Source organism: Trichoplax adhaerens, genomic scaffold (assembly GCF_000150275.1).
Source record: "Trichoplax adhaerens TRIADscaffold_11 genomic scaffold, whole genome shotgun sequence".
Classification (NCBI taxonomy): Eukaryota; Metazoa; Placozoa; class Uniplacotomia; order Trichoplacea; family Trichoplacidae; genus Trichoplax; species Trichoplax adhaerens.
Genome location: NW_002060953.1, coordinates 1,382,645 through 1,409,207, shown reverse-complemented (window position 1 = coordinate 1,409,207; position 26,563 = coordinate 1,382,645). Strand labels below are relative to the sequence as shown.

The 26,563-nt window shown below is 29.6% G+C and overlaps 2 protein-coding genes across 2 annotated transcripts; one reads left to right on the top strand and one right to left on the bottom strand.

Moving 5' to 3' along the window:
* Positions 1–5,616: 5,616 nt before the first annotated feature.
* Positions 5,617–6,630, bottom strand: TRIADDRAFT_59536 (uncharacterized protein; the record flags this gene model as incomplete). Its single annotated transcript, XM_002115482.1, has 1 exon — positions 5,617–6,630. The coding sequence occupies one exon, from the start codon at positions 6,628–6,630 to the stop codon at positions 5,617–5,619; it is 1,014 nt and encodes a 337-aa protein (XP_002115518.1).
* A 16,186-nt stretch (positions 6,631–22,816) lies between these two features.
* Positions 22,817–24,498, top strand: TRIADDRAFT_59535 (uncharacterized protein; the record flags this gene model as incomplete). The annotated part of the gene is made up of 2 exons (XM_002115589.1): positions 22,817–23,695; positions 24,460–24,498. The coding sequence occupies 2 exons, from the start codon at positions 22,817–22,819 to the stop codon at positions 24,496–24,498; spliced, it is 918 nt and encodes a 305-aa protein (XP_002115625.1).
* Positions 24,499–26,563: the final 2,065 nt, after the last annotated feature.

The following is a 26,563-nucleotide window of genomic DNA, read 5'->3' as shown; positions in this document are numbered from 1 at the left end:
CGTACTCGTTAGCTTATATCTTAATTAATATGTGTTATATAATTGTATTATATCCTAAGCTATAGAGAATTATTGTCGTAGGTTTTGGTTGAAAACATAATTTAGTAAAGAAACCCTATTCAAAATACAGGCGAAACTAAGGAAGCTTTAATAGTACTACTGAAAGCAAAAGGCTTAAAATAGGATGCTCGTAATTGATTGAAGCCTTAGTGTATTTACTGAAGAAGCCATTAAGATTAAGATTGACTAAATTATTAAATACTTGACCAAAATCCTACATAACTCTATATTAATTGACGAGTATTATTTAAAATTTACTGCATTAGTGGGTCTTAAATACTTATCAAAACAATAATTCATGGTTAATCTTGATTACATAGTGATTGCAGAGTCGAAAAAATTATTAGTATAATAAGATCGAATAAATTTGAAACGACCATATTTATTCTTAAGGAAATATTTGGCACCCATCTGCACAGATTCAACACTACCTAATCCTATTAATTTTACGGTATTAGTGTTAAATTAATCAATTCTTAATAATAGTTTAACAAACATAAATTAAACTATCTTACTAAGATATTTCATATAAACTTAGATTTGTAATTTCTATTTAACCTCCTTGGAGGTGATAGATACAATACTTAAATGGTTTAACAATTGCATATAAACATGTATAGAACTTAACAATAATGTACACGGCCGGAAGATTACTTTCGTGATACTAAACTTTTTCATTACTCATTCCAATTTACTGTATTTATAATCGTCAAATTTAGTAGATAGAATAGAGAGTGATGGAAATAAAGCGAAGAAATTGCTAGAAACATTACTGAATGAAGCTTGTTTCAGACAACAATAATAATAATATTACCAGTAACTACTTAGATGGTCCTTCAAATCTCGTTACGGCCTCATTTTATAACGGTCTCGTTTCCGTATTAATTAACATTAGGTCAAATGGAAACTAGATAAAGTAGAATTTTAATTTTTCTTTTAGCTCTTTATGACCTTTGCTGCCATTGAAAGATAGAAAGGATGGCGCCAATCTTTTCTAGATAATTAATTTATGTAAGAATGAATCTTGTATGTTTATTTTTCTTAAATGGTTTTTCTCGTCATTTAGATGACGCCATATTATCGTTTATTACTATACTATCTTAATAAATATATCAATAAAATTATAATAAGTACAATAGCTATTATGGCAACTTAAGCAGTGGATGAATAGCGCTTGACTATGCAAATGAAATGAAATTTATAATAGAAAACATTTATTATAATTATTTAGAAAGTTTTTCTATAACAACGTTCTATTTAGCAGCAATTATAGGTAAAGAATTGTGGACAATAATGGCCTTGTAATGCCAATGCTTCAGTAACAGTATTGGCTAACTAGTAATCTATTTATGGATGAAGACAGCAATATTCTCTACTGATTTAGCCTATTTGATGAGATTGTACAGGGCTAATGTTACGTTAACATTATCGAGATCTCTTTCTAATTCCTTTTGGGAAATAAAAACGCTTTTTCACAGTAAAACTTGATATATGTCTATTAGCTAGGATTTCATACATTTACAGAATTTTTATAGAAGTAACAATAGTTGTTCATGTAGGGCTTGGAATAATCAGGCTTTAATAAGGTATAGATCCTTCAAACAAGATAGAAATTTTTTAGAATACTAAATAAAGGACATGTGTAGTCGATCACTTGTTATATCTATTGCCCTAAGACAGTTGACATTGATGCTATTGATGATCATTTGATATTGAGCGTAATGACGTGCTATTTAGTTATGACTCATTCTGTAGATTTGCTCTCACTTGCTTTCTAAAAAACTCTTCTAGATCAATAAACGTTAAATAAAGTTATCATATCTCTGGCTTAAAATATTTCAAAATATTTAAAATGAATTAGCATTAACGATGCAAAAAGTGCTTCTAGTTTTAAGAGATAATTTCGTAATAAATACGATTGATTATTCCAGTCTGACTCTTTTGCTTTTTATTTTGCTAAATGACTCATCAATTGAACTAAATTTGCATTTTGGTGGTTATATGAATTTGATTAAACTTTGGTATGGAAATTGTTAATGGAAGTGATGAATCATTAGACAGAATTAGTTTACATTAATTCATAGACTATACTATCAAAAGAAATAACTTATCGTGAATGAGTTTGATTAACGATTAACAGAAGAAAAACAAAACTTTTATTAATGTTTACAGAGCCAAGTTTCGTAAAGGAACATAGCGCTGTCACAAAACAGCTTTGCAACAAGATAACGTAATATACGATCAATAAGTCAATTTCTTGCACCACGTATCAAGGAACGATATCTGCACTATCACAAACACTTTTGCTCTACTAGTAGACAACACAAAGCCTTAGACGCCACGTATTTTACGTTAATCACTAAGTTTAAGAATCCACTTATTACACGATATACTGCGTTTATATACTCTTCCTCAATAGTTCATGAGTCATAATTAGTACGATTAACTTTGGAATCAGTTACTGAATTAGATATTAATTATAGCTACTGCTCCCTTAATGCAGACAACAGTATTGACAAACACAGACATTTGATGACTAATGCAGAATAGTCAGATTACGATATATCCTATCATGGAACATTTCCACGATAATTTACAATCTACCATAAGTAAGTTAAAATCGCAAAGATTCGAGCAGCAAGTAAATGATTTGCATTCCCTACTGTAGTGTATTTAGAATATATTGAAACTATATTCTACTCTTAAATATAGGCATGTTATATTGATCTTATATTTAGACATATCTACAGTCTGTTTGCGCTACATTCAAATATGGCTGACTACATTTAGTTATTACGGTCCTCGCTATTTTCTACAATTATCTGCTATTCTATAACCTGTTATGGTATATGTTGTATCTAATTCTAAAATCATGTTCTCTGCATGTGTTCTAATGTAATAGCTATAAATACCGCCGTTTTCTATCTTAGATTTCTTAAGTTGCATTATTAGTCACAGCTAATATTCACACTTTACTCACGGCAGCTACCACGCTGATCTACCGTAATTATCACATTGTACCTAACTACTATCTACAATAAAATATCCTCTTTTCTTAAGCTCCTTGTGCAATTCTCTGCATGACAATCACATTATCCTACTCTTCGAACCCTCTATCACACCTATTATAACTATTAATTTCAGTATGTTTATATATGTCACTATCATAAAAAGTTAGTGCTATATTAAAACACAGTATATCCAAATTAGAAGTTAACTAAATAAGGATAGGCTAACAGGATTATCCTAACATAGATATTTCTACCCTAATACAGCATATAATACCGTCACAAGCGCCTTAGCGCCATTTGAAAATAAGCTATAGTAAATTAGTTTGAACGTACGTTAGCTAATAATTAGGTGATGTACGGGTATATCAGATAACACTGAAAAATGTTAAATATTCATGGTATATGGTGTAAATTTGGGCTGGCTTGCATGAATTTAGTCTATGTTAAATCGATATGTAATCCCACTTTTACTGGTATTACGTCGAAGTTTAATATACAAGAACCAAGAAATATTAATGTGCTTTGGAATTTAAAACCTATATAAAGAGTTAAAATAGGCTTGAAATTTATACTCTTTTTCAATAAACAGGATTAATGAATTTCATTTTCAGGAAATACTAATTCTTATCATAATTACATTTCTACGGTGCTCAGTTGCCAGTATTAAAGCAGATTTTATTCTTGTTGACAACAGTCTTCTTAGTAGGCTTAAATTATTACTGACGGTCATTTTGCATTATAGACTGTTACGAATAAAGTACATAACTTGTAAATACTGTTTCCAGGAACTATTAACTTGATATGCACAATAAATAGGAAAATTTTGAATTGACATTTTATGCATACAAATTTTCTTACGCAAATTTAAATATCAGTAATCACTCTTACTTTTAAATAGCATGAGAAATTGTCCTTTATGTTTTGTATCAGTCTTTATTATTTTCGTATGAAAGAATTATAAAGGATGACTGTGTTTTTTCTTCTTAGTAAAGAGGTCAATAAACACTATATTTTGCATGTAAAATGTGGTAGTTGAAATATCAGCATTAAATAAAAATAAGCTGCCTGGCATTGAGATATGAAATTATATCTTCATATCTAGCGTATTTAGCTATATAATACTGGAATATTATAAGATCATATTGAAAGATTCATTATTTCATATTTATTGCATTATTGGAATGGAAAAACTGATAAATGTCATATACTCGATGATGGAAAAATTATAGCCAAAAGTAAATTAGATGAGATATAGAGAGTAACTAGGACAGCTTAAATAGAAACAAAATTAGCATACAGTATATTTTAAATGAATAATATCAAAATCTTGCTTAATAACATCATACTTACCATTTATTGAAATTATTTTAATGCACTATACACCGTTAGAGCTACTTTTTGTTAAAAATCGTTAGCGCTAGTTAATATAACATTTATACGTTTACTAATACAGAAAACTACAATTGTAGTCGCATAGCTGATGGATTGAAGCTAATGAAATCGCTAATTTGGTGCCAGAAAAGGATAAAAGATAAACTCCGTGATTACTGCAAAGATTTAGTTACAATAACAAAACCTGATCGCAATCGCCAATCTAAATGATATTCAAGATTATACAAGGCTTTGTTTGTACCGATAAGCTAATTTACGATATTCGTTTTATGAAATCTTTTCCAAACTTAAATATGAACATCATCGATTTTCTTTTGAGTTAAAAATCGATTAACAAAGTAAGATAAACGATTTAAAATAAGATATTAAATTAGTCAAGAATATGTCTCTGTGATATTGAGAATAGAAAGCTGTTGATTGTTTTTGATAATTTCGACGTAAATAAATTACGCTATTTGTTTGCATCCTTTGAAGAGCATAGAGGAAGAGATATTTTCCAAGGCATAGTAAAATCATCAAATAACAATAACTTTACTTTTTCCACCTATTTAATTATCGTTCAAATATTTGATAAACCATTTCCTTTAACATTACTGGTAATAAACTAACTTTGAATTTTATTTTTTAATACTATTGAATTTCTAGTATGGTAGCTGAAGTAATTCCAGATCATAATATAATAAAAAATGATTTCTTTCATTTTCAAAGGCTTATTATCGTGAATATGGTTACAGTAAGCTTACCATCGGTATATATTTATGAAAGAAGCAATAAATTGGGCGAAATTATTTTAAGATTTATAACAATACGTTCAGATATTGATCCGATCTTCGCTATGGTTGATCATTATTTAATGGTAATGATCTCGTCTTTGTCATGATTGATTATGATAGCTAGAAGTATAAGACTAGACATAGTGATAAAGATAATCCGAATAATCTGCAATAATCTCCATGTCACTATTATAAATCTTTTACAAGATTATAGTAGAAATTGTCTATTATCGGTAGTTTTGAAAGTCTTTTAAGATCAACTTTAATTTCGAAAAAATGCGCTTTATTCTTCGTTTGATTACGATAAGTTTTAAAAATGTTAGGCTGGCATTCAGCAATAAAAGAATTCCGTTTTAGAATGATGATTATTTTAGCAAACTTCAAACATTGGATTCATAAGTTATGGTAGGTATGAATTCTGTTGTCAGCACTCTATTATGACTATTAGTTCGTTTACTAGGAATTCTCTTGGTAAATGTTCTCATCGTTTCCTTTCTTAATGTGCTTATATGATAGATAAAGAGTAATGGATTAATAACCAAGTAAAACAAGGCGAACAATCGTAACATACGGAAAGCGTTATAGAGCGGAAAACTAACATTGTAATTGCTAAGCAATAAAAAAACAGTCTGATAAGGCATCCATAAGATTATGTAAACTCCTAAAATTCCGAATGTTTGTTGAATTAATTTTTTATTGACTTCCAAAAAACTTTGTGATACTTTATTGGATCGCATTAGGGAAAGAACTTTTGGCTTGTTGTTAATGACGTAAAATAGATGGCCATAAGATATAATCATAATTACCAAGGGTAAAAAATATAGTATACTTGTAGCTGTATTAACATAGATTCGCTCGGCTTCGTTATCGATGGATACAATGCATCGATTTGTAGGTACAGGTATACGAAATGAGTAATAAGGAATCGAACCAGTGATAATGCCAATAATCCAAACCATGATAATTGCTGGTAAAGCATAGCGATAAGATGCTCGTTGACGATAAGTAAATGGATAGGCTAAATTTAAATAGCGATTAAGGCAAATAAGGCAGTGATGAAGAGTTGTAATAAACATTAGAGTTAGACCAATGCCACGTATTAATGAGCAGAATAAAGGCGCTGAAAAGGCTAATTCGCTTAAGAAGTGATTAAATGGTAGAGCGTAAAGGGTTTCATAAAGTAAACTAGCGGTAAACATACTAGCTAAAATGCCATGGGTAATGTTCCATATTTTACGATTCATGGCGATAACTAAGATGGCTATGCCGTTAGTAAAGATACTAAGGCTAATTAAGACCGTTGCTGAAATATCGATTGCACGTGGGTCTAATCGAACACCAGGGAAAGTTGGTAGCGGAGGTGGAAGAGTTTGGTTAATATGGCTAGTATTCATCGTTTTTACCTACCAATCGTATGAAATTGGTCAAGTATAAAAGTCTTAGAATTGTATTTTAATTAAAAATTTGAAATCGATATTTAGATACAGTATAACTATTAAGAACGTAGATTAAATGCAGTACTTTTTATGAACGTAATGACAATCTGTGAAAAAAAGGTAGATAATCTTCTTAAGTAGTGCTTCTATTAAAAAAATGTTTATTAAACCAATTTGATGAGTGTCTTGAGATTGTAAGACAACTGAAGATATTAATAACGTAAGCTAAAATGTGACAGAAAATTTCAAATTTTATGGAAAGGTTGATAGTTACAATAATAATCAATCATTTTTAGGATAAAATATTGATGTAACACCTTAAAATAAATTCTTTCAACAACACCAATTTATCCAATCAACATCGACAAAAGATGCGTAAAATAGGTGAAAATCCTTCAATTACCCAAGTCGTTGTTTTCCTCTCGTATAAGTTTTCCCTCTACGACTTTTCTATCAATCAATATCGCAATTTCGTTAAAATAATCAGCTATATCGAGAAAGTGGAATTGATGAAATGATGGCAGATTTATTCCGAAGATATTTTTAATATTTTTCAACTTTGAAATACTATTACAAGCATCGCAACCGCACCTTTGCCACGATTAGAATAAAATGTTACCTTAAATTGTTAGCTAACTGGTAGATAAAAAGTAAATTAAGATTCAGCTAATAAATAAATAAGAAATAATGGCGACTCTTGTCTTGTGGACTTAGATCTTTTCTTTCTATTATTATTGTAATCACTCTCTCTAGTACTGGCTTGTTCATTATGATCAGAGTAACGTTTTCTCCGCCCTTAACAGTATGCAAGTTTAATAGCCCAAATAGCAGAACTATTATTTTATTCATTGCTTACCGTTGCTAATGTCAATAACTTGCCAGTTTAATACTGGTTTGTCATTGTTTTCTATCTTAAACTTACCACTTTAAAGCTACGTTGTACATAGGGCTTAATCTAAGCCGATAATAACAAATATGAATAATAATTATAAAGCCTGATAATAATAGCATACCTTGTGGATGGGCAAATCAACTATTTTCGGACTTCTTATTTAGTTAAGCTATCAATCTAGGCCAAGATTGAACTCTGTGATTGTCATGAATACAAAAACAGTTGACAATAGCTGTGAATTGCAAAGAAAGTATCCTGTCTGTCTTATTTCTATCTTTTCAGGTCTTTTATTCTAGTATTTCAATGACAATAGCTATAGGCATAACAGATAAAAGAGGCTAAGTTCCGTTCTCTGGATGAAATATAAATTAAAGTAGATGATAATAACATCGTCGACGAAGTCAGCACCATATTAGCTTGCACAGTAATATTGATTTATTCAAGACAACTATCCGAAACTAAATGAAACAACTAAACTTCCTTCGTAATCCTGAGCAATAACCTTCTAAAATCATTATAAAGAAAGTTTATAGAGATAAGAATACTTGTTATTATTAGTATTCCTCTTATCGTGACAATAGTTTAAATTTTTTGATATTATTGTTTTTGTCGATATGTTTGTTCTCTAGATCCATAAACAATAATCGATCGGATGTCTATTCTACATCAATGTATTTCTTTAATTGGTCTATTAGTTTAAAATAGATTAGGCCTTTTGATCACTTATTCAACTAATGATCTAACACAGGGTAATATTACAATATCAAATATCAATATTGTATTAATCATGATAAAATTCTTGGCCTCAAAGTTAAATATACTAAATACAGTTAATCTTGATTACTGCTGTCATAATTGAAGAACATGTGGTCTTTGATAGAAAAAATATCCAATATTAAATGATTTACAATTTTGTTAGACTAAGCGGGAATGCTTTATGAATTCTGATAATAGCCGGAATGGATTCCTTTTCCGATATAGTGATTTAATGAAAATAGAATAAATGGTAGTACTCGTATCATGTAATTATAGAAAATACTAGAATTCAATGTAAAACACCCAAACGGTCTTCTACGAATTATTACTCGAATAACATTATGTAGCTGTAGCAAAAGTCAATCTTACAAGAGTTGTTAGAGCGTCTATTTCTATATTAGCTAACTAACATATTTTATTCCTACATCTCACGACTTTAATCTAAAGTCTCGATATGTTCTTAATTTACGCTTAAAAGAAACTGAGCAATATCCACAACAGCAATTTTATACCCGCAATTTCGAGTAATTTGAGTAAACTTAAATTTAGCACATAAATTAAAAATTTTATAAATTTTTTTTAAATCAAAGAATTATAAAGTTTTATAAGCTACAGCAATCTTTCGAATTTCAATAAAGAATGCTTATAATTAAAAAAGTCATTTTCATAGACTTTATTTAAATTAAGGAATTAAAACACCATGATTTCGACAGTATCATCCGAACTATTTTGTTTTCTGGTGCTCTAGTTGAGGACAATCGTACATTAAATATTTGTAACAGTGCTTAATTAAATATGTATTCACAAATTACTTACGTACCACAGCTACGACCGAGAAAATGATCATCACTACAACATTACTTAATTGCTATGTAGAACGTTTCGGAGCTTTCAAATTATTGTTAGGCTTATTTCTTTTAATTTGTGTCGCACTTATAGTTTATAATTTTGTGCAGTTACATTGATTACTTAATTCATGATCAATTCGTGCGCATATTAGCAAATTATCTTTTTATACCGATAATATTCAGTATTACTGGAGTTTAACGTTTTACGCTATGCTGCTGCACATTTCAATATTAATTCTTGCTAGCTAACTCTTTCAGAAAATTTATGACAGCCTTAAGCTATACCATAAGGCGAGGATAAATAATTTTTGGGCTAGTGATATTTTCCTATTGGTTTTTAAAAAATGGTATAAAATTCATTTGTACCTAACTTCAGCTATCTGAACAATAAATAATCAACTTTTAAATCATAAAAGGCGACTCTTGTTTTGACAGCGTGAGGTTTGTAATATTTTCGATTCTTTAAACGTTATGTGCCAATGCCTATTCATTGACAGATATTTCATTTTCATATTGTTAACTGTTTTTTTAAATCACGTAGGATGCTATTATTACTTAATTTATTTGCCCAATTTACTAATGTAATAATTGCTATTTTACTGAATTCGCAATATAAAAAAATATTAATGTTTCTATGCTTACTGGAAGTCTGGCTAATTCGTAACTGAGATTTACCTAAAGATAAGCTATTCACTATTTCGGTCTCTTTGGTACGCTTCTTTTATAATTCATTTTAACTAACTGTTTGTTTTTATTTAATTTTGCAACCAATATAACGGTACCATAGTGGCAAGAATAACTAAATCTAGTGTTTTAGTTTATATTACGTTCGTTTGGCAATATAGGATTCTATTCAGCTTAGGAATTTAATTTATTTTTGTTTTAGTATCCTTGAAACACTTTTATCTTCTAAACTTCGGTATACTCTAGAAATGAATCATTAATTTGATAATACTAGTTGTATTGTTTCTTACAACAGTACCAGTAACTTGGTATATGCTATTTATGTTTGCATCAACCTAAAAGTGAATAATTTTATGATTAAATCTGACTAAAACTATATTTAAACTTATGCCGAATTCGATCGGTTTGGCAGAAAATATTTTGGACGATTCAAAAGTAATACAGCGGTTAAATATTCTGATATTGCTGAGAAAGAATTTATTAATTTTGAACACTGTAGCGTTTTTAGATTGTAATATAACTATTATCAACTCTTACTATAGACATTTTGTATTGCTCTTAAATATAAACATATTTAGAGTGTGTTTGTACTATATTCTTACACAGCTTGCTGTGTTTATTTGTAGCGTTAGCAGTCTTCGTTATTTTTTACAATTATTTTACTATTATGGTATACATTGTATCTAATTATATAATTGTGATCTCTGTTTGTGTTTTATCTCAAAAGCTATAAATAAAGTCTATTTCTACCTCAGAAATAATTAGCTACGCTGGTCACAGTGTTGGTACTTTCACACGTTTCTCACGACAGCATACACGTTGATCTACCGTAAATACCAGATTTTACCTTAGTTACCATCTATAATAAACTATCTGCTTTCATTAAATCCTGTTGTGTAATTTTGAGAACAGCAACTAAGTCCGCAGCGGCTGATTCTTTGAATTCTCCGTCACAAATACGTAATAATTCTAAAAGGAACGTTCCATAAAATTTAGTTGTTGTTTGCAATCGGCTATGCCCATATTAAAATTATTCTAGTAGTATAAATTTTGTTTTGATATTTGTTACAAGCTAGGGTTAATCCTAACTTGAGTGATGGTTATAATCTGATAAATTAGTTGGCGATGACTATTTTAGCCTACCGCAATTAGTCCTACATTAAGGATTTGTTCCATATCAGCTGGTGCACACTTAAGTTATAGTTGTAATTCAGGAAACCAGAAATATTACTGGCAGGTAAACATATACGTCGTATCAGCGTAATAAAGGGAATATTATATATGTCACGCACGTTTTTTTTTAACATGGATCTAAATAAAAATTATTATTCTTCTTCGAAAAAATAGTATTGATGACCAGTTAGAAGCCATAATATTTTTTCAAAGTTTATACTTACCTTTTCTTATGTCTAAGGCTAGATGACAATGAGTATATTAGGGTAAATTGATCATTTGACAGCAAAAATGAAAGCTAAGAATAAAGCTCCTACAAATTTTCAAGTCGAAGAATGTCAATTTAGAATGATATAATATTATAAAAGAATTAAGCATCAAAAAATACCGATCTGTAATTTGTTTGGGGATATGAATGTCGACATTACGGTAGTATATTTGGCTGAATGTGATTGATTATCATTCTGCTCTTCATATGATGCTAATAAGTATTAATTACGCAATTGTGAAATTTTCTTTTAGGAGGACAAAATAAAAAATTGATGGAACTCACCGAAGCTACTTTAGTGATCGAATTTTATTAATATTCCTTTAATTTAACAAATTCTTCATGCTACGTTTATCGTAATACTTACCTAAAGTAGCTTATTCGTGAAGTACCGTATTTCAAGGGTAATAAATATTAGCATACAGATAGATACAGTATAACCATTAACTCGACTTTGCAGCAATTACTTTCGTCAATAAATATTGTAAACGCTATTTACAAAACATAATTGTTATGGTGTAATAGGATTAACATAGATAGGCATAAGCTTATAAAGCCTAAAATCCTGGGAGATTGTAATATTTCTCTTTTCGAAGTTAAAGCTGCGTCATACTGTTTGTAAAGCAATGCAGGATATTCTTAAAGACCAGTGTGCTATATGATTGAAAACTGTAACTCTTAGAATTAATTTTTTAACCTTGACTGTTTTTCGATAATAAATTTCTTAAATTATGCCTTTGAAGAATTTTGTTTTAAATTTATTTTATGAAGTCTGTAAGGCCCAATATTAAATAAATATGAATAACAATATAATTAATGCCATAAATTTAGAAGCAATTAATCAGCTTTCCTTTATTTTAATTCAGTAAGCTTTTTAGAAAAAAATTTTAAAGCTGATGTAATGGTATTGATATGAGAATTTACAATAGTTGTTTACTATATTCGGAAATTTTAAAATTTGAACGTAATAACAAGTTTGCAATCTCAGAACTGATAAGTAGCCCACTGTGAAAATTATTATGGTGACTTTAGTATTAGTAACAAACTATAATTATTAAAAAATTATGCAAGAAATGTAAAAATCATTAATTATAATTAGCTTTGCATTGTAAAATGGCTAAATGTTGATTTTGAAGCTAAAATTCTTCAAATATTACTTACCGTCTTTGCCTACATTGACTTTAATAAACATGTTTGATCATATCTGATGCTCTGATGTTGGTCACTGTCGTTATAGAGCTTAAAATTTTATAACATGAAAGTAGAATAGTAAAGCAAATTATATCTAAATATAAGACAGACACATTACACGTAGACCAATTGGTTAAATAACTATCAGAATTGATTCTTTGAGGCTTTATTGCAAACTATAGTTCTTACTATTAATTATGAAAATAGTTACAGAAATCATACAACATTCTGTAAACGAGTACTTGCAATCCATATTACAGGAAGTAGCAAATGTTAAGGTTTTTAAAATGCAAGATCCTCAATATAGATATTTCTAGACGGAGATAAATTCTTCAATTACAGAACCAAATAAATTCAAAGAATGTTGGCTTGGTAAGGTAGTGGATTTAAGGACATTAAATAGAGTTTTCATAAGCTAATCGGTACTGTTCTACAGACGATATAGGTATGCTTGTATAAGCCTGAAATTTTTAGTGCAACTACCAAATAAAGGAATTTCTTGATTTAAAATTGCAAAAGTACTATAAATTCAATTCCAGATTCTACCTTACATCAGTTCGATGTCTAGTGTGATATGATGGGAGTTGTCCACTTTTGCGCATTATTATACTTTTTTTGAAATGAATGAACATTCGGGGAATGTTTTAATATCTCTTTGTTTACAATAAATCTAGTTCCAGTATATTTAAAATAATATAATTTAACTTTTGCAGAGACTATAGCTTAGTAAATACGCAAGCTCACTGTAATACCTATCAACTCGAATTAAGAGCTATTAAAAATGAAGAAATTCTTCAGTGTAGCATATTTTAGTAAACGCTTATTTAACCTTAAGAGTAATGTTTTATTATAAGTCCACCTGGCAAAGAAAAATCTGCTTTTTTCCCTCTTATATGAATGGTTGCAAGCGGCTAAGATAATTAGCACAATCATTTATTATGTTAGACGATACAGCAAAGATTATATATAACTTCTTTAAATTTAACCAAGTATTACTCTACAATACTATGCTCAAGAGTTTAGAATCATAATAGTAAATGACACAAAAAATATGACTTTATATGGCCGTCAGCTATGGTCTATTACGTACATGTCCTATATATAGTGCAAATATTATGCGTACATCATTTTATTGTCCTAACTCTCCTTTATAATTACTTCATTATTAATCGTACCAGATTATTGTCTAAGTCACACTGCTGTATTACATCACTGTTAAACTTTCAAACACTGTACTGTACTTAATTGAAGTCATTGCCCAATTCGAAGTCAAAAATAGCTCAAGAAACCTGCCCAAGGGAAAGTAATTGCATTTTTACTACTCAAACCAGTAATGCTATATCCATGTATCACCTTTAACAAATAAATTTAATATGAGTTAGCCTTAGGGTAATACACTTTTTACATTTTAGTAAGTAAATTGTACTATTAATCCATGGAGACATATCTAAAGAAGTTTGTTAATTTAAAAATATATATTTTCTTGTTTACTAACATGATAGTAGTACTTCTAAGTATGGCCTACTATTATATTAGTTGTACGGTCTATTTTCGTATGTTTACCGAAATATATATTGCATGCTTGTCTCAATCAACTTGCAATATGGTTACCTAACCTAAATCTTTGTAACAATCAAACTACCGTACAGTGCTAAATAGTCTTCAATGGAATGAAATTACCCACAGTTGACGTGATTTTAATTTACTTTATGATAAGTTTCGGTCTTGCTATCCTAGATGAATCTCATACTAAAACATAGACACCTGCATACCATACCTCTATACCGTAGTAATCAATAGTAATCAATAGAAATAAATAGGAATAAATCTTTGATAGTATGGATAATTAATCTTAGATGCACGTATAAAGTATTAATATGTAGTAAAGGACTAAAAAGTAGAGTCTTTTGTAGCTTTTAGTATGTAACTAGCATTATTTTACTATAGAAAATACCTAGAAAGTGATAGTGTCTTTAAGTTGTACCCTGCCAAGTCATCATGTCGCCATCTTTTCTTCTTCATTATTTTACAAGGTATTATATAGATTACTATAAAAGTAGCCCTAGAGCAATGGCCTAACCTAAAGAAAGGGCGTTTGATCGTCTATTCAAATTTTAAAGGAATTTAACTTAGTAGCAAAATCCTATCCTTAGAGAAAGGGGATTTATAACATGACGATAAAGTACTGTAATGTAGTCTATAATCGTACAGTTACTGTACAATCTGACGCTAAAACATCAACTGTCAATACTCAGCGATACTATTGTCAGAAAAGTAGTCGTGATAGTCATATAAAACTTTCTGATTAGCGAAATAGCGATTACTGTAATCTTTATAAAATCCGATATAATTTTTCGGATTCGGATTCCGGAACCGGTCGGATTTATGTCCGATATAATTTTTCTGTTTTAGATTTTGGATTTTAGTTTATGAAAAATATCGTAAGAGTTGATGTTTTAAATTTGAAATTTTTGTCATGAATTTGAAACTTTGGAATTTTATGACGTGACTTGAAAGTCACATTAGGAAAGTTTAGTTAGAAAAATAGAAAATAAGCTGGAAATTGGCAGAGGTTGTGTTGATTGTTAAGTAGTAGACTGTAGTTTTTATGACTAAATCTTGATGTTTAAAGGTTGATTTTTAGACTTTTATAGTGTATTAATGATAGAAATTAAGTTAGAATTGAAGTTTGATGTATTTTCATAGTTAACTTGTTGGTTTTATAGTGTTTTGTAAGGCAATCATAGGGTAAATTGTGTCTGAACTTTGAGTGATTTTTGTTTTCTTAAATGGTGCAAAGTAGTTTTGTAAAACGGATCTTAAGAGCGATTGGTTAGTAAATGTTTAGTTTTAAATACCTCTGACAGCTCTATGAAGCCTATAAATGATAGTGCAATTAGAAAATTTAGAGAGAGTAGAAGAAGATTTTATCTGAAGAACTTGTTGAATTTAAAAGGCCTTCGGGGTCGAATTGTCGTAAGTTGAAACGTTCTTGTTTTTGAAAGGTTGTTCGGTCGTTGATAGTTTTTAAGTCTCACTTATTTTATTAATACATAAAGCTAAGTATTTGTAACGTTGTTCGGTTTATACTTCTTTCCATTTTGTTTTGTAATAAATTGTTGTTCGATTATTTCCCCAAATTTTATTTGGTGTCAAAGTTTTGCTTAGTCTACCGGAGGCAACGAAAGTAGAATCAAAGTTTGTTAAAGTTTTGTAGCTTGATCTCTACACTTTTCATTTCATTGCAAATACTGCATATTATTTATAAGACTATATGGTAACCAAGTTTCTAGTTAAAAGAGCCAAGACAAAGTAAAGCGTGAAATGCATAAGTATATATATATAGGTATTTGAATATCAGATAAAATGGTAATATACTGCTTCTTGCAGAAATTCTACGACTATTTTATTGGGTATATTATTAATTAATTTTATTATTTCATTCGTGCGATATGGTATGCGGGATAGACTAGAACAATCATAGCTTCGAAATTGTCATTGCATTATTCGAACGCGTATTCTGCGTTTACAGTAAACACATCTTAAAATGATTATACTACATAACGAAGTAGGGGTTTAAATAAGATTTATCAATGAATTTTATAGCATAGAACCCTATTGCTTTATACATCTAAAAATTTCGAGCGCAATAACAATTAGAAATAATGAATTATAAGAGGAAAATTAAACTGAATGTCAATATTAGAAGAGAAATTATTAATAGCTTTCAATAAACAATTTCTTTCAGATCTCATATCTTCAACGGCACCTACCTTATTCTAACAAAATAGTTTTACTTCCGGAAGTAATATTGGGTAAAATAGAATCAAGTTTCTTGTTTATTATGAAGAAAATTTGCAGTAAATTTACTATATTGTTAGATTTAAATTTAAAAATTTAATGATCAATTCCTGATAAATATGAATGCCAAATATTGAAAGATTGAACTGAAAGTGGAAAATTCAAGAACACTATTAAGGCTTTAGGGTCTTTACATGAGGAAAAATTTGTTCACTTTCAAAGCGTTTGCAAAAGGCTGTCGTTAATGAAATGACTCTTCAAAGGCCTTGAAAATAGCACGCAATGCTTATCACAGTGGTTGCTTATGCTGGCGATGTTATATAATTGCCAAATTGACTGGCATAATATTCCAAAAAGACTAAATATATATAGTATTTGCATGTGAATTTCAAGGACTAACAAGCTCTCAAGGCTATAAACCAACGCAAAGTTGTTGCATTTGCAATTCGAGTTTTAACCATAAATTTGCATTATTCTAGCAAGCTTCAGTATTTGAATAAAATTTCATTGATTTATACTGGAAATAGAGTTCAACCTTAAAATCAACTGATATTTACTTTAGTAAGATTCGATCTCATATGCATTTAAGATTGAAAAGTTGAAATTATTTGTTGCTTTGCACGATTAATAAATAGTCATGTAGACAGTATTGGCAGTTGTCGGTCTTAGTTAACACAGAGCTCGCGTTAGAAGGCTCAGAAGTAACAGTAGTACTAGGTAATTTGTCCAAATTTATAATTAAATCGATAGCAATTCCTCTAAAGTATTAAGCGAGTTATCGTTTTCAAACAAAAATTGCCGCTTTATTTAACTTAATCGTAAATAGAGGATTATTATTTTGTTACTAAAACTAGCAGTTGATAATAATATATATGTATATAACATAACATATATATATTTATATTATGTAATCACTTTCCAAACTATCATATTATCTTTAACAATATAACATACAAGCGATATACTATATTTACTAAAAAGGGCAGTAATCATAATAATGCAGAGAATTCCATAAACACGTTACATTATTTAAGAATATAATTATTAAAAGCTTAATGAATAAGTATAGTTTCTGCTAGTACCCGTCATAGTATCATTTATGTAGTTGAAAATCATTGGCTACAAAAATACTGCGGGCAAAAATATTAATATTATCAACTACTAGGAAGTTAAATATTGGTATAGCACTGTTTTCATTATTCCGTTTCTTCCGGAATTAAGTAAACTTAAAGGAAGTGTTGGTAAATAGGGTTTCCGAGAGCACAATCCCCTTGCCTTGAATATAGTAGCAATGTTTACGTTGGTATCGTACCAAATGAATTTAACTACGCCTATTTCCGAATTAACAGGATTCGTTATTATCTAAAAGTATAAAATTGAGAGTTTGAATAATTTATTGTCTACGAGGCCTGATAAAGGCTTAAAAAATAATTACAGAAACATCATGAAATACCATTATAATGTCTATGTAAATCATACGTATTGGTATTTTGAATTTTACTTAATTTAAAGGTTAACTATTTCAGATAAAATTTATTAAGGATTTGATAAATAAATTATGCTGCCTAAACGAGTAGAAGGTATCAATATTTTGCCAACATCTAAAAGATTATTACGGAAAGTTAAGATTGAGCCCGGAAAATATTTTATTGAAGCGTATGAGAACTATTTCGTAACCATAACCTAAAATGAACAAAAATATCGTGATACGGCCATCTAAGCATTGCAATTTACGCTTACACTTATCCCCTACTTGCAAGCTGATTAAACTAAAAAAATGCCAATACGTATATTCTCTGATTACTTTCTAAAATCGCAAATTCTTAATATGAAATAAGTTTCAATTCTTATTACTGTAGTGTATGATGTTAAAACCTAACTTAGTGTTAGATTATAGGTTATAGGAAAGCATTTTATGGTGTACGATAGCGAAGTTATTTTATTTATTGCAGTCCTATTTGCTAGTTGATAATCATAGACCGTAAATCAAGATTCTATATCAGAACTAGATGACCATATAAAGGAGAACGTTGAGTCATTTTTGATACTAGAACTAAAGTAGACACGTAACACATTTATTACTGTAAGAGTAGCTCATACCACTGTGACTAGTCAGAAAAAGCATTTATAAATACTGTTACAATTACAAGGATAAATTGTAAGTGATTTACTATAGCGCATGTTGTCGCTTACTTAAACCTAAAATAATTACAGAATAAGATAGAATACCGCTATGCGTATTATAGTAGAAACGCTACGATGAGTATACAAGTAAGCTCCTTATCGTTATTTAGGAGTTTTTTTAAAGTCAATAGTATTTGGCTTGAGTAGAATTTGTGTAGACTATCTTTATTTAAAGATTTAATAACGTTCTAATCTTCTAAAAACTTCAGAATTTCATGATCAATTTTACCGTAGGTAATAATTTTAAATTTAATATACCAATTCGCAATTGACGTAATGCTAACTTGAGTGCATATAATTTCATATCAAGACGGTCAGGCTGCGTGGGTTTCATGCATTTGGAATGGTAATGCTTCATTTTTCCTCATTAGTCTATAGTGGTACAGCTTACAGTCTACAGACTCTTACGTCGATGGATAGTATGAGTACTAAAATTAGACTAGTATTTGAACTACAGTATGACCAAAACTAAATAAAATTGAGTTTACTGAAAATACAAGTAGAACTGTGAATCTACCCAGAAATAAGTAACGTTAATTTAAACGATAAAATCTGGTGTAAGAGCCTCTCAAGCTTTAGATCATGGCACATTATGTTAAAATTTCGGACATGTAGGCCATCATAATAATAAATAAAATAAAATAGTCGCTAAAGGTAGTGCAGTTGGAAATTGACGTAGTTTATTAATACTAATAGCTAAACAGCCAATTTTTTTAAGTAGTAAATGTTACAGCTTTCTAATGTTATGATATACCCGTATTTACTATGGAAGGATTGCGATTAGAGTTGAAATTTAATTTCTAAACGTGAAACTCTCACACCTGTTATTCTACCGCTTGTATAATGCTAGAAATAAAAAGACAGTATTTTAATGCACGAAAGGAACGAGACATGCTGGAACTTTCGGTATACAGAAAATTAAATAGGCATAATTTTCGTTAGATGAATTTGAAATACTGTTATAAAAGTGTCTCAATTATTCGATCTAATCTAAAAATATATTTAAAAAAATAGAATGTTTAATATATGTATCATTGGAGTCAGAAATCAAATAATCTTTTATTACATAGTTTCAGCGTAGAGAGCAACAATATTTAACTACAATTTAAAGTACGATATCAAATCTTGAGCTCAAAGTAAATATCATATAGACTTACTTAAATATATTTAGTTCCGTCTATTAGGGTGAATAAAGTCGCCAGGGATTAAACCTGAATCATTCCATAAACTCCGCGATAGCCAATCTATATACTTCATCGCTCGAATCAAAACGCTTAAAAAATAACTAATCTGCTACTAATGTCTAATAAACTTATCAACATAGTCAAATATACGACATACCACTACTTGTATTAGAACATGGCTTTCCATAACTGCTCAACCTAAAGTACTGTTACAAAACAGCTTTGCAACAAGATGAAGTAATGCACAGTCAACCAGTCGATTCCCTGAACCACGTATCAGGGAACAGTATCTCATTCAGAAACACTTTTCCTACACTGATAGACTACAAAAAGACTTAGACACCTCGAATCTTACATTAAACACTAATCATAAGAACTCACTTTATTATACGATTTATCGCATTTATACACTCTTTTACAATAACAAAGACATCCTAGTTAGTAATATTAACGTTGAAACCTGATAATGGATCAAAAAACTAATTTTATATACCGCTACCTATTGAAGACAACAGTATTTACGAACGTAGGCATGGGATGACTAATACAAAATTGTCTGATTACAATATGTCCTATCACGGAACATTTCTACGATAATCTACAATCTACCATAAGTAAATTACAATCACAGTGATTTAAATTATAAGAAGATTATTCTCGATTCCCTAATTAAACTATTAATTTCAGAAGGCTGTATATATCACCATAAAAGCTAGTGCTATATTTAAATATCACATATCTATACTAGAAACTCTTCATATAAGGGTAAGTCAACAAAATTATTGTAATATATATGTTTCTACTATAGTCTCGATATTACAGAGTATAACACTGTAACTAGTACCTACTGCAACTTTCAATAATAGTTAATTTTGTTAAATTATCTTTATCAACGATTAGTAATGATTATATAGTTGAAATAGGAATATACTGCAAATCGGAAGGTTATTAGGTTCTAAAACTTAGTCTACAGAAATATGCAATTATTTGGATTACTTCTGCATTCAAACTGTAAGCGGATAGTCGATATTTCGACTTGGACGTTACGGCTGGCCACAATATGTATGGCTAAAGAATCGTTGTTTTATCGTTATAGCCTCCAATTTTGCTGTTAGCTTAACGTAAGAACATATAATTTTACTTTACTGTGGAAGTTAAGACGCCACGTAATGTAGCAATAGCACATGGGATAGAATTTATACACCAATGATATTTGTCTTACCTGTTAAAAATAATTATGAAGGTCAATCAGCATGTATATAGTTTATCTAGATTCACTTAGTGATCAACTCTCATGACGCACAAAGGTAAATCAATAGCCATCTTTTCCCATAACAATATCCAAAAATGAAGTATTTCAAGTGTTCTTATTGTACTTTTTACTGATGAAATAGGTTTTCGAGGTGCAGTAAATTTTATCATTTTTGATAATTGCTATTTGATAAATATCCTTTTATGTCAGTAATAAATACATCTCTGTTTATTACAGAATGCCTATATGCCAGAAATTAGAACTATCGTTGGTTAAAAATTGACTAGTTACAGCTCTTGTATTTACTTATTTACAAGAAAATTAATTAATACAAGGTTTTGAAAATATGGAAGAATATTTTGGAGCTAAATGAGAAGATACCCTATTATTAAGTTGCAAGGTCATGGTCACTAGAATATGTATATCTCGCAATTAGCTAACCAAAATCTTAATTATTTCAAAATCTTGCAGTAAAAAATATAATCTATAGACCGTTACTAAGCAACGGAAAATTATATAATTAAGAAATACTGCTAAAGGGCTCGTTTTCATAGTTAAAAATTTAAATATCTAAAGTTTATTCAATTCACACAGACGATTTTACTGTGCATTTCTGCTTTATAAATGATTTCTTGCATCTTATAACAAGATGCTTTGATAAATTAAGTGGATTCATTAAAATTGAAAATCTCAAATTTCAAGACCTATTCTATTAGTGCCTGAAAAGAAAGCAACAATAGCTACATTTTTATTCTAATTTCACCCATTAATCATCGCGTTTTATATTTTACAGGTTTACGTGATGAGCTATGGGGACGAGGAGTAATCCTTTGTTTATCAATCTTTATATCGTATAAAGATTGCAATGTGTTAAATTATTCGGAATTTTGCTCGAACTCATTGTAAGATAATAAAGTATATTAAAAATTCTAGTATAACATTATCATAGAATAATTCCAATATGCAACATATCTTATCAGATGCCTATTTCATCCCATTATTTCTTGAAAGTGATACTTTAAAGCCGATAGTCATATCAATTTTATTTCATTCAATTTTATTTATTCACTGTAGCAAAACTTAGCAAACTACAGAAATTGATGATTGTTTCATCTCCATGACAATATTTTCTTTTCGTCTGCTCTCCGAAATTTCTTTTTTAATGTCTAATTTTTACATAGTATAATTTATTATGGTTTTACATATTTGCCTACGTCAAACTCGCTAGACTTAATTAATCTATGTTAAAGGCAGCTTATCTGTCTATAATCCATAGTCTAAGTCTTCCGCCATTTGTATAAATTTGGGAATAAAGTTGATACAATGATTTATGATGTATTGAAAAATGTGTTTTATTGAATAAAAAAAAGTAGTTGACAAGAAAGCTGAAATTGCTATCAAACTTAGTTGTATTACCTAGAAGATAAGAAGGAAATTGAATTTTTGCATAACAAAGACTGCCATATTTTCTTTAATGCTAAAAATTAGGTAATTAAAAATTAATTATCTAGGCCACCATGATTTAAATAATTGATTACTGTTAAATATAAAGAATCAGCCTCTGCGAAAACTTTCGTTAATACTATTATCTTTCTTCAGTACATGGACACTTAACGCGATGTTTGATTCATTCTCGGAGATAACATCAAAATCTATTTGGCAATAAAGTTATTTTTTTGCTACGAACACAATAGTGAAAAAGAAAAATTTTGTTATATTCCTTTCGCACGCTATTATTTTATTTCATTTTAAGCTATATCACTTTCTTTTTTCAAGTTAAGATTATTATTTTTCCTAAATAGATCAAGCGTATGCTGCATTATTCCATACAAGATATACAGTACTCTAAAGGATTTATGGTGGCTAAATTTTGGTAAGAAATAGTAAACGAAATCGTTAAAGATAAGAAACATGGAAAGTAATAAAACCAATGAAACAGTACAGGGTCCGCAAGCTGATATTATTGGCATTTGTCTTGGCTCTACAACTATTGTCACCAATTTGTTTATGGTTTTGGTGATACTTTCTAATAAGAAACTAAAATCTGTGATATTTACAATACTATCCAGTATGTTTTTAGTTGGCGTTTTAAGTGCCTCCATTTATATTTTACCTCGTTGGGCATTTGCAGCATTTATCGGCGATTCTTTTTTCTGCTACATTTTACCAGCAGTGGGAACAGCATTTGTGATTAATCTAAATATGCATCAATGTCTGGTTTGTATAGATCGCTACATGGCGGTAACAAGACCATTTCAATATAAACTTCGCGCACAGACGAGATATGTCATTATCATATTATTGCTGGTTTGGCTAACGTCGATTCTAACAGCTCTTCTGCCAGCTACGGTTACTTTCGGGCAAGATCCTATCAATCAATGCCAAAGTCAATTGAATAGTACCGATTTGCGAATGGATTATTTAGTAGGACTAACAACTACATTTATACTCATGCCCATGGCTGTTATTGTATTTTGTTACCTAAGAATTTTTTATATTATTAAATCTAGAAGCAGCATTATATTTCATCAAAAAAACAACGTAACTCAATATAAATCTAATATGATCGCAAAAAACATTAAAGCTGCACAACAAATGGCTGTTATTACAACCTTCTACATCATAGCTTTCTTACCGTTTATAACTGTTTATCTAATGTCGCATTCTAATCCAAAATTGGGCCGTAGCCTTGCTTTAATTTTAAGATTACTCTTTATTGTAGCCTTTGCTGTACCGGCTATTAATCCTATTCTATACGCATATTATGTTACTAGCTTGAGGGAAGCCATAGTAAGTACACTACATCAATCAAATAGCAGTCGAATTCGCGTTAAACCAGGAAAAAATACTACATATTCTAGTAGCAAGGTCATGGGAGAAAATAAAGCCTGTCCGTCATCAAGTGTAAAATAAAACTCTTGGCTGTATAATATTGTTGTATTCTATGATTTTATATCAATATTGTATTCGCGCGCTAATTTAAGGTATAATAGTCTGTTACATCATTTTTTTAGTGAGATTCTATTTGCGTGGTATACCGTAGCTACGATACTGCTGTAAAATGCTCCTAACATTACTGATAATGTTACAAAACTTATATTCCCAAATGCAAATTTGGATTTAATCTATGAACTATATAAAAGTTTAAAATTATAATGATCATCCTAGATTAGATACTGATATATATTACTGCCAAAAAGGTAGCATTAGCTGTGTTCTAGTCAGTCCATATTCTAATCTAAACGATACATTGCCATAGTTATTGAGAGTAAAGCAAACGGTCGCATAGTTTATCTCTGAACTATTTAAAGAGATATTAAAGATGCAAAATCCTATTACAATATATCTGATTTTAATTTAAGCAAATAATATTCCTACAGGAATGTTTGAGTTTCAATCTATTATTTAAATTTTCGTTGATTCATTGAGTTGATAGAATGTTGCATCATATTTCTAAAAACCATGTGATAGAATAATCATGATGGTAATGAACATTTAAAATTAATAATGCAATTTCTAATCACTATTCTTATCAATCGCTTTGAACTTATCAGCCATTTCTTGGTAATTTAACAAATGATATGTTTGTCTAAAAATTGTTGTAAAATCGGATGTAAGTCAAATTTATAAATGAGATTCAGTCTTTAATTTAAGTGAACTCTTAAATAAAAGTCCTTACTCATAATTTATAACGGAATTATGCTGCGTTTCTAATAGCAATTTTTGCTAATACTATCGTTAAATTAGAACTACCTTCTTTAAATTCATAAAAGGAATAATGAATTTTTCGGGATGTGCAGATTACATGCAGTACTTATAAATCTGAATAACTAATATGAGCATCTGCTTTGTTAATATTTGTGCTCGTGATCAGTTTTTGTAATACGAGAGAATTTAGTTAAGAAGATCATGTAGGTAAAAGGCATGGTTTGCTAGCAGTCAAATGTTGACTAGTCTATCTATATTTCGTATATTTTATGAAAACTAAACCTAAATCTTTGTATCATCATCAACGGTCTCAAATATTGTTAAAGTAGATATTACTGCTCCATGGTTTAGGTACTTAAAAAGCAGAGAAACAGCATAGAAGTTCTTTAACTTACAGTACTTCGAAATGTTTTTGTAAATGTATATTACCAACTCTAGTTATTATATTAATTTCAGAGTACTGCTATCTTTGGTTCCTTTAGAGGCTAAACATCATGTAGCTGATCCTTCTAACGTCAACCGGATTTTATTTGAATAAAATTATTTTAAGATGGCCTCAAATAAATAATTATATTTCTGCAAATCATTTGGAATTTTTTTTTTGATATTATTCACTATCTGTATAACGTCGAAAATTAAAAAGAAAATAATGGAAGAGATAAATCTTAGCATTTCCTATAACTTTAGTAGATTTGAAGTGAGGATAAAATCGCAGGGTGGTGTTGTCTCCTATATTTACCCCAGTGTAATGTAACTAGTATTGTGATTGTAGACTATTAGCCGTGTTTAGTATAATGTACGGTACATATTTATCCTAAGAGATATTTGGTAGCTATAAATATAGACTGTAGTGGTAGAGACTCTATGCTAGAGTACAGATGGCTATATACATTAAGGTGTTGAGTTACTAATAAGGCTAAAGGTAAAAATAGAACTGTAAATTATATATTGGGATATGGTTAATTCATTGTACTTTGGCTGGTGTGAATAATATCTACGCAAGTACTGTAGTCATATCCATATTGGATTAATGAAGGTCCGCAGTAGAATAGTCTTACTAAGAATAATTTAACTATGTGTAAAATAAGGTAAAAGTTTGCCATGCGGATTGTAGCTGCGAATGCTACGGAAAGTATAAAAGCATGCAACTTTATATTATTCTGTTAGTTCGTTGTAGAAGTCTTTAGTAGTAGTATTCGGCTAAAGTAGAGCTGTGCGTAATTAATCTTTGTATAAGATTCAATAAAGCCCTTATTTTTCTAAAATTTGGAATCTCGTGATTGGTATATATCACACCCAGCTTGTAGCTGATAAAAAGGAAAATTTCAGGAATCGTCTACTCGAATTGATTCCGACTTTTTTAAGATAACCTTAAAAGGCAAAGAACAAATGTGGCTTTAGAATTAATTTGCTATTCATTGATTTTAATTTTAAACATTTAAACATTCTTGTTGATTGTTCATATAGCGAACAATTTACCAAGCTTGCTATTATGTCAATATAAGTTTAGCATAAGTCTAAAAAAATAAGGAAAACTCTAGTTTCGCATGTGTGCACGCAGTAGCTTCTCGGGCAAATTCTCTACATGGAATCTAAATCATATCAGAATTTTATTTATGAGCCTAGATATTACAAACAGTTATTTATATGGTGTAGAAACTCGAACAAAAATACCTGGTGATATAATGTGCAAAGCTAAATGTAGTTGCTGCATATCACATTCTTATCTGCATGTATACGTGCAATATATAAGCGCAAAGGATTGGGGATATAACGAACTTTATTATGTGTTCAAGATATAAGTGATTTAAGGATAGATTAATAAGATCTTGTATAAAGAGAAAAAAATTTACAGCTCTAAGATATCGAAGCTCTATATTTGTGTTACAAATCAGCTTCCTCACAAAGATAACGTAAAACAAATCTCCAAATTACTCTTGTCTCCAGGAT